The sequence below is a fragment of the Aphanomyces astaci genome, assembly GCF_000520075.1.
Source record: "Aphanomyces astaci strain APO3 unplaced genomic scaffold supercont1.107, whole genome shotgun sequence".
In the NCBI taxonomy this organism is placed as follows: domain Eukaryota; phylum Oomycota; class Saprolegniomycetes; order Saprolegniales; family Verrucalvaceae; genus Aphanomyces; species Aphanomyces astaci.
In genome coordinates this window covers 48,077-56,507 of record NW_009798370.1, presented here as the reverse complement: position 1 = coordinate 56,507, position 8,431 = coordinate 48,077, and the positions used below count along the sequence as shown (strand labels likewise).

Genomic DNA, 8,431 nt, shown 5'->3' with positions numbered 1-8,431 from the left:
CCGAAGGCCTCGGAGGGCGCCACCACACGGATGGGTTGGGGGTTTCCGAGCCCATCATTGAGGGTGATGGCAGGGTAAGCGTGGGGTGAGAGGTAGAATAGGAATAATTTGTCGGCTCCGAAAACGCCTCCCGATGCAGATTGGCCTGTGAAATAGTTGGAAATCTTAGCCCGGTCTTGGATGACCGAGTAGGAGGTGGAGATGTCGAGTGCGTCGTCGACGAAGAGGAGGCTGGAGATGGTGCGTGTTTGGGTGCCTTGTGGGTGTTAGCTGTGAGTGACATGGACGGGGTCAGTGCCACCCTGTTGTTGTCGTATGAGAGCATCCATGTAATAGCCAATGTGTATGACCGCCAGTATGGAGCCCTGGCCTAGTCTGAATTCACGGATGCCCCCGTCGAGCCATCCAAAGACCGTGCGGATGTCAATCTGGCTGGCTTCAAGAAAATGGTCCATGAGCTGGCGAGGAAGGGATGGGACACCGAGCTTGCGGTAGATGTACTCCATGACCCAGCCTGGATGCGATCGAAACATTTTAAGCAATCCTTGGATATAAGGAAGAGCTCTTCCTGTCGTCGTTCTGCGCGTTCGATGAGGAGTGAGGTGAGCACGGCTACAGCTTGGACAGTGCGGTCCCACTGAAATCCGTTTTGCATCTCCTGATTGGGTAAGCAGGGGGAGATGTAATCCCGTATAACGGTGAAAATTCGACTGTTGAGGGCAGTCTGAACAATGATGGGGCGCCAAGGAGGAAGACCAAGGTCGAGGTTTACCACGCCGCGGGCAATGGCCGATTTGGCGAGGTATATCATCTGCTTGTGTTCGAGGATCGGGGGGACTAGGCATGTGCGTAGGATAAGGTTAATGACGGTTCGTTCCCGTTCACGGATGCACGCCGAGGCAGAAATCCAGAGTTCCTGGGATACACCCCCATAACCTGGGGACACTCTCGTATGTAGACTGCGGTCACAGCGTGCTTGCATATCTGCATCGTAGTGATAGGTGGTGTCCCATGTGGTGCCCGCGGGAGTTTGGAAGGCCTGCGCAACGACGGACGTCTGGGCGATCCATATCATGGAGGAGGCAGTCACTGACAAAGTGGGGCCTTGGAGGCGGTCGGAGTGTATCTAAGTGTCGAGGGCGGGTGGTTTTTTCAGCGGGGGGGGTCCAGTTGTCTAGCAGCAGTCGGAGTCCTGTTCGGAGTCTGCTGCAATGCAACCTCTTCCTGGTCCGAGCTGTAGCGGGGGAGGACATCTGCAGGACGGATTATGACACTCTGGATGGAATGGGTGGAGTGGGTGCTCCGAGTGCTGATCGGAGGAATTTCCGCGTTTGGCGGCCTTGGAACCATGCGGTTCGTTGGTGCACGCGGGTTTGTCGGATGCAGGTGGTACGCCAGTCGCGCCTTTTGCGACATACATTTTTCCAGCGTGCGATGCCCTGTCGTAGCCAGCGGTCCCAGTCTTGGGTGGTGTCCTGTGCAGTGGGCATGTCAGTCCACCAGTCACCGATCGCTATGGCGCCAAAGCTGTGCCAGCACGTGGACGGGGGAAGGTTTGGAATGCGGATCCATTTGGGCAATTCCACCATGTGGGCAAGTCGGAGATTAGATATTCGGCCCCTGTTGGGGTTACGGTTTCATGGATGCTGAGCAGGTAACGGAGCTGTGCAGTGCACCGGTTGGTGCGTTGGATCGCCACTGCCCTGTTGAGGGCCTTCCGAATGTGGCTGGTTTCCCCCCACTGGATTTTGGCGCTGGTGTATAGGATATCGTAGAGATTTTGGACCGACGCCTCGAGCCAGTCGGTGGTATCTTGCGGAGACTAAGTCGTGGCCGCATGGGGGGTTCCGTAATTAGGGGGGTAGGTGGCCGTCAAGGAGGAGTTGAGAGGTGTGCGGACCGAATGTGGTGATGTCCCCCTTCGTAAGGGAGCGTGTGGGCTTGACACCTGAGAGGCGCGAGGGCGTGTGATCGCCTGAGCAAAGGGCTAGGTCCATAAAGGGGGTGCCAGCATGGTCAATGGAGTGGATGGTGTGAAGCCAGATGCCGCTGGCACTTAATATGTGGGCGGATATGGCGGTGATGTAGATGTCATCCAGGGCCACGGAAGTGTTGTTACGAGCGTAGGTGTGGCGTAGTAGGCTGGGGTGCCGGTGGCGGAAGGTGGAGAGGAGTCCTATACTCTGCATCCACTGCTGGAAGGCTACGCCCATGTCTATGCTGGGGCCCGAACGGGGTGTTGGAGCGGATCGATCGAGGGGGTTGAGGCCATAGGTGTTAAAATCCCGGCCCATGACTACAAAGTGGTGTGGTCATGTGCTCTGTGTGATGGCCTGTGTAAGCTATTGCCATTCCTGGTCGGTAGCCTCGCGATGAGCCGCAGGGGTGTCTTGGCAGTACGTGCCGATGAGGGCTAGGAGAGAACCTTTTCCAAGGCGGACACAAATGGAGATTCTGCGACCCGAAGGGGAGTAGGGTGTACAGTACATCATGAGTGCCAGCGTTGTATCATACAAGATGCTGACTCTGTGATTACTGATGGCCATGAGGTGAGGTGTGAGGGAGCCACTGGGTGTGGGGGTCCAGAGTTGTGTGGCCTTGTGTGCGGGAAGGTCGGAGTCAGCGATGATGAGAATGTCCAGCGCGCTGGCATGGAACCAGGTGGCCAGTTCATCTCCCGCTTTACCATACGTGTTTTTATTGATTTTGGTCGATGCAATACACAGGCTATCTATCTGGCGGTGCGGTGGGGGTGCCTTTTCCTGGGTCGCCAATGTAGACTTCACATTTGAGGGATTCACATCGGAGGATGTTATCAAGTTGGTGTCTGGCCGTGTCGGCGTCAGGTGGGGGGAGAGGAAGGCGCTGGAATCGCCAGGTGCGTCAGCGGCGGCGTTGCCGGGGAGAGGTGGTGTCGGGGACACTCGGCGGGGTGGTTGCACGCGTCCGCACTACGGGCATCGAGGAGCTCGAAGTTGTTATAGTCATCCGACGAGTACGGATCCGGCAGGTGGCCGAAGTTAACGACTGGAATGGAGGGGTGTAACGAAGGTGTGAGTAATGGTGGTAGAGGTGGTGGAGGAGATAAGAAGTGGTTGGCAGCGGCCAAGGATGGGTAGCAGGAGAACCAGAGCAGTAGTCAGGAGCCACCATGTTCCAGACCAGAGGCGTTGCCGGTGTGTCGTCGGTCTGGCCCGACACCCCGTGGTTAGTTTGACGCCATGTGTTCGTCTGGCTCCGTGCCCATGTTATCGTTGGGGCCTTGGCCAAGGGCCATTAGTTCATCCTCCTCAGTGTCGAGTAAATTCGTGGGGAAGTCGGTGACGGGTGGCATGGGTGCGGCGGGTGGGAGGTAGAGGCCCGAGGCCTGTCAGGGCGGACATTTGGGAGTATGCTGATTACATGGCCTGCAGGAGTATGTGGACGCTGATTTGAGGTAGGGGAGACGTGCGGCTAAAGCGGCCGGTTGGGACTCGTATTGTGCGACCACGGTGTTCAGTTTGTTTTGCGCCTCGGTACATAAGCGGTTGTCTTCCGCTTGGAGGAGTTCCTCGGCTTCCCGTAGGCGCCGTTCCTCTAGCAGGCGCGCATCCAGAGTGGAAAAAGTAGCGCTGGAGGCGGAGACAAGTGCATGAGGGCTTCTTTGGCGGCCCGGAGGGACTCAACCTCCTGTCGGAGTGGGGTCGTGGCCGATACGATGCGTTGGTCCACGTATGTGGATAGATCACGTCGGAGGTATAGACTGAGATCGGTGTTGGGGCCGGGGACCTGGGCCGGGTGGAGCTGGAGAGGGAATTGCCAGGCCTGGTGGTCGTCCGGGGCGGAGTGTTGGGAGGCGGAGCGGGGGTATTGTCCCGCGCGGCGGTGTCCACTGGTCCTGCGCGCGTGTGTGTCCGGGCTGTGTATGTCCCTGCGAGCGGTGGATTTGTGCTGGGATTTGCTGCGGACGCGATCCCGTGTGTCAAGATAGGTGAAGCGGTCACCGGGTTGGCACTGGTAGTCGTGGCGTCCACAGTCGCGACACTGTACCGGTGTAGCGGACGGACGGGGGTGACCAGTATGTATGTGCAGATGGACGGCAATGTCACGGATATAGAGTCAGGTGTCGCCATGGGGGCCAGAGGTGGACCAGAGAAAGGCAATGGGCGGTGGTGTGTCGAACGTTAGGGTGGCATAGCCGTCGACTGTTGACGTCTGGGATGGCGCGGCATGACCCGCGGAGCGCGGCGAGGTTATCCTCGGTAGCTGTGAGTGGTGGAAGACGACCAATGCGGACTTCGGTATGCACAAGCGTTGCGGCACTGGTGGCCTGGAAGAAGGTCGATGTGGGGTTGTCCCAGCAGAAATCACGTAAGGGAAGAAGCTTCATGGAGGGGGGGAGGGGCAAATCCAGTCGGTTGGGGTCGGCCACGTGTCGGCGGAAGAAGGCGTATACAGATTCTGCCATTCTTTGGCTGGGGAAGGCGAGGCAGAAGCGAGCGATACTGGCCTTCCGAGGGCCAGTTAACACAGCCAATGGCAGCCCAGTGGTCACGTGGGCCATGAGTTCCGCACATCCGGGTGTGGCTTTGGACGATTGCGTCGGTTGCCCTAAGGGCTCGTAGGGCGAGCATGAGGACTCCAGGGGTGAGTTTGGATGGATTGTATTCGAGTTGGTGGAATAGAGCCCGTTGTCGAGCACACCAGCATAATGGTCGACCATAACCACATAGATGTCGCGGAGGAACAGATAGCCACGACGTGGTGCTGCCCAGGCCTGGATGGTGCGTTGTAGGGGGTCCCCGAGGAGCTGCTGGCCGTGTTCCAGGAGGCCGCCACGAAAGGTAAGGCCGAATCGTTCCTGACAGATGTCCTCGATCTCTGGACGGTAGTTGAGTATGGTGAGTTGTTCATCCGGACGTTGGAGCGACGGGTTGATAGAGAAATGTATACGGACTTTGGCATCGGCGAAGTGGCGCTCCACTTCAGCGAGATAGTCAGCGGTGAAGCCTTGGAAGAGGTCTCCCTCACGTTCTCAGTAACGTTGCATGGTGCGGTACATGATCGGCTGACCTTCGTAGTGAAGGTTGCGAATGCCCGGAAATTGAAGGGCTGTGGTGGCGTCATACTCCTCCTGGTCATCTTCGTCGATTGTCGGGCCAGCAACTCCGCGCTCGGTCTGTGCTGGTTCGTAGGGGCTCGGTTGGTATTTCGGGGTGGGCGGATAACGCATATCGTGGTGGCACTTTGTCGACGGGAGGCGAAAAGAGGGGTGTGAAAAGTCAAGGTCTGGTTCAATATCTGAGTGATGGTGTTTGACTGGCGGTGGGTGGGTATAAGAGCCAGTGTGGGGGGTGGGATGGGGGGGGGCTGCCCAGGTGGTGTTGGGGCCGGTGAGGTTGGCGTGTCCTCGATAGTTGGTTGGATGGTGCGCTTGGTGGGGTTGGTCTCAGGTTGCTGCATTTTGGATGATGCCGAGCATTGAGTGGACATGTATTAGTTGGTTGGCTCGGGCTTTTCTGATGGGATGGGAGTAGGGAATGTGATATCCCGGTTGGTGGAGACAAGTGGGCGTGTGATGTGTCTTGACGGGGGCTGTGGCAGTTTGTGTGGGAATTGTATGTGTTCGTCCAGAGCGTGACGCAGGGGGGTTCCTGAGTTGGTGGCAGTACAGCAGTTGTGGGACGTGGGTCAGGTGCTGAAGCAGGAGTGGGCGTGGGCTGTACAGTAGAGGGGGCAAGTCGCGTGGCAGGGGGACCCGGGTGTGAGTGGGCAGTGGACTCGTGTGTCTGTGCGTAGGCTCCTGTGAGGATTGATTTGCGTGGAGGCGGAAGTACGTAGTGGCTGCAGACTAAGTGGGATGGGAGTGGCGTGTCTCATGCATTGGGATGGCATGAATATGTAATTGGGGGGTCAGGGTGGGCAGTAATGGGTGCTTTGCGTGCAGTAGATACGGGGAGAGTGATAGGATGGGATGCCAGTGCGTTGTGCTGAGGTTGACGCCATATGTCGGGAAGGGAGCTCTGTGTGGATGAGCCTTTGGCCGGCTTGAAGGGATGGGGGGGAGTATGAGTCGGTGCAGGTGGCGCAGTGGCGTAGCTTTGCGTAGGTGGGTGACGGTATGGGGTGTGTGCGTCGATCTAGGGCAGGGCGGCCGGTTGTCGGAGCTGTGTGACAACTGGGGTGTGGCTGGTTGTGCCGGGCCGGGTGGGTCGTGTATGCGTGTGGCGCGGCCGATTAGCGGCCCGTTTGGTCCTGTTGTTGCGGTCGTGGCGAGTGAGGAACGTGTCTGCGGCACGCTTGGGCCGGAGTTGGCGGGCAGTGAGAGGCAGGTCAACAGGGCTCTCGGTGGTGTCGGAGGCAGAGTCGTTCTCGGATGAGGATGGATGAGGTTGGCGAATGTTACCTTTAGCCGGCACCAGTATGGCGGTGGGGATGGCATTGCGGTGGACGATGACGGTAGCCATAGGGGTTGGCATGGTCGTGGTGTCCGATAGTGTCGGAGGTATTGGTTGCTGCTTGCCGGGGTCCGGCGGAAGCGAGGCCAAGGTCGTTGTTGTAGCTTGTTGGTATGCTCGGGGCGCCGCGACCCACTTGTGGGTTACAGTGCTGTACCAGGTATATTTGGGAATCATAAGTTACATAAGTTTAACGTTAGTGACATCATATCTATCCAATCAAACTGCATTATGATTAGAAATCCAAGGATGCCGGCAAGTTGCGCGGGAGTGGCGCCTTATCGCGCAACGCAAGGCACACGGATTACACGACTACAGTATAGTAGCCTATAGTGCACACGTTAAAACTTGCGCTGAGCTCTGGTGTACCTGAGAGTGTCGTCCATCGCATGCCCGTCTTGGCCAAACGCTTCTACTGGAAAGCAATGATAGCGAAGTTAGCAAGCGTAGACTAGACGACATAACATACCCAACCAAGTATGTTCTCATCAAGGAGTATAACATTTGATTTACATGCGTGTCATTCATCATGCTTGTCTCCGCGGATCCAGCAAAGTCAAAATGTGTGGCAAATACAAATACCTTTATCGTTGTAAGCAAACGAAAGATAAGATTGTAAGGGTTTCGTAGACATTTCGTAAACCCCTCAATACAGTTATCTCTAAATATCAAGTTGAGCGTGTTTACTGTTAATGTCAAACTATTGTCGGTGAGTTTGTTGACGATGGTAATAGCTGGGTCTAATAGCATCCCCACCGGTACGACTGTAAACGCTATTTTACCGTTCTATCCAGATTTTTAAAGTTTTGACAACCCATCGGGCAAATGTAAAATACAGGAAACTGTATAATTTTACCACGAGACTGCAAATCGGCTCCGTACATGCGTGAGTACCTAGTGAATTCCACGTCATCACCGTCGTCCAAATCAAACTCATGCCTCCGGGTTTAGTTCCGGATGTGATAGCTATGCGGATTTTTTACCGTTTTACCGCTGGGGTTGCCGAAAATCAAAATACAGGAACTATAAAACGGCATTTTAGAGTCTGATTATACAGTCACACAGGTGGGGATGCCCTAAAATAACAGCAGTCGTGTCAAGGCTGGGGCTGGTAGCACGCCAGCCTTGGCTCCGTCCACAGCCACCTTTCGGCCTTGGGTATCTTTGAGCCGGCACAAGCCATCGTTGAGGTTGCACCACGCAAACAGTTTGCATCACGGTGTCTTTTTACATTCAGCGCAGCAGGATTCAGCAGTCGCCAGATTGGTCGAAGACAAGTCGCCGCCAACATACTGTGTGTTGTATTCCAAGGTGCCACACGTGCTTAGGTCATTGGTCAGGATGAGGACTTGGGTGGCCTTGGATGGCGGGGGAAGAGTCAGACCGGGGATGTCAGCAGCCACGGCATTGAAGATGTTCAAGCGTGTTGCGTCTCAACTTGACGGACCTTGAGAAGTCCGATCCAAAGGCAAATCACAAAGTGAATTCCCCCCAGTGGCAAGTAGTCACTGGAGCTTATTCTAACCTAATCAGACAGCTGCTTGGCAACCAATAATCTAACTAGCGAATAGGATCACACCCATGATATCCAACCTAATCGAACACTTGGATACCTTCTTGGGAGGGGTTCAGGGGTTCTGCGAATGGCAAATTCGCAACAATCCCTCCTAACGATTTCGTCACGCCCAACGCAGTTGCTATCGCCCTGACTTGGGGATCGGCCTTGTTTGAGCGCACGTAGCGCTTGATCTCAGATGGAATGTCTTCCAACAAATTGGCCACCGGCTCCCACGAGTCTTCAATTTCTTATAGACCGCGCCAGCGTACGCCCACTTCAAACGCGACCAAAGGATCGTTGTAGCGACAGTCGAGGAACTGGTCGACCACATGGCCGTCGGCATTGTGCGCAATGTGGCGCAGCCGTTCTTCCGTCACATCCAAGGCGTTGTTGGCGTAAAACTTCAGACGACTACTGTGGGCTTCACGGACCACCC

The 8,431-nt window shown here is 56.1% G+C and overlaps 2 protein-coding genes across 2 annotated transcripts; both read right to left on the bottom strand.

Moving 5' to 3' along the window:
- Positions 1-370: 370 nt before the first annotated feature.
- H257_17441 (hypothetical protein) lies at positions 371-2,294 on the bottom strand (the record flags this gene model as incomplete). The annotated part of the gene is made up of 5 exons (XM_009846240.1): positions 371-1,126; positions 1,219-1,439; positions 1,508-1,620; positions 1,677-1,812; positions 1,901-2,294. 5 exons carry the CDS (start codon positions 2,292-2,294, stop codon positions 371-373), a joined length of 1,620 nt encoding a protein of 539 aa, XP_009844542.1.
- Positions 2,295-2,342: 48 nt separating this feature from the next.
- On the bottom strand, positions 2,343-5,212 carry H257_17440 (hypothetical protein; the record flags this gene model as incomplete). Its single annotated transcript, XM_009846239.1, has 7 exons — positions 2,343-2,951; positions 3,129-3,189; positions 3,219-3,367; positions 3,488-3,611; positions 3,697-4,023; positions 4,089-4,989; positions 5,053-5,212. The coding sequence occupies 7 exons, from the start codon at positions 5,210-5,212 to the stop codon at positions 2,343-2,345; spliced, it is 2,331 nt and encodes a 776-aa protein (XP_009844541.1).
- Positions 5,213-8,431: the final 3,219 nt, after the last annotated feature.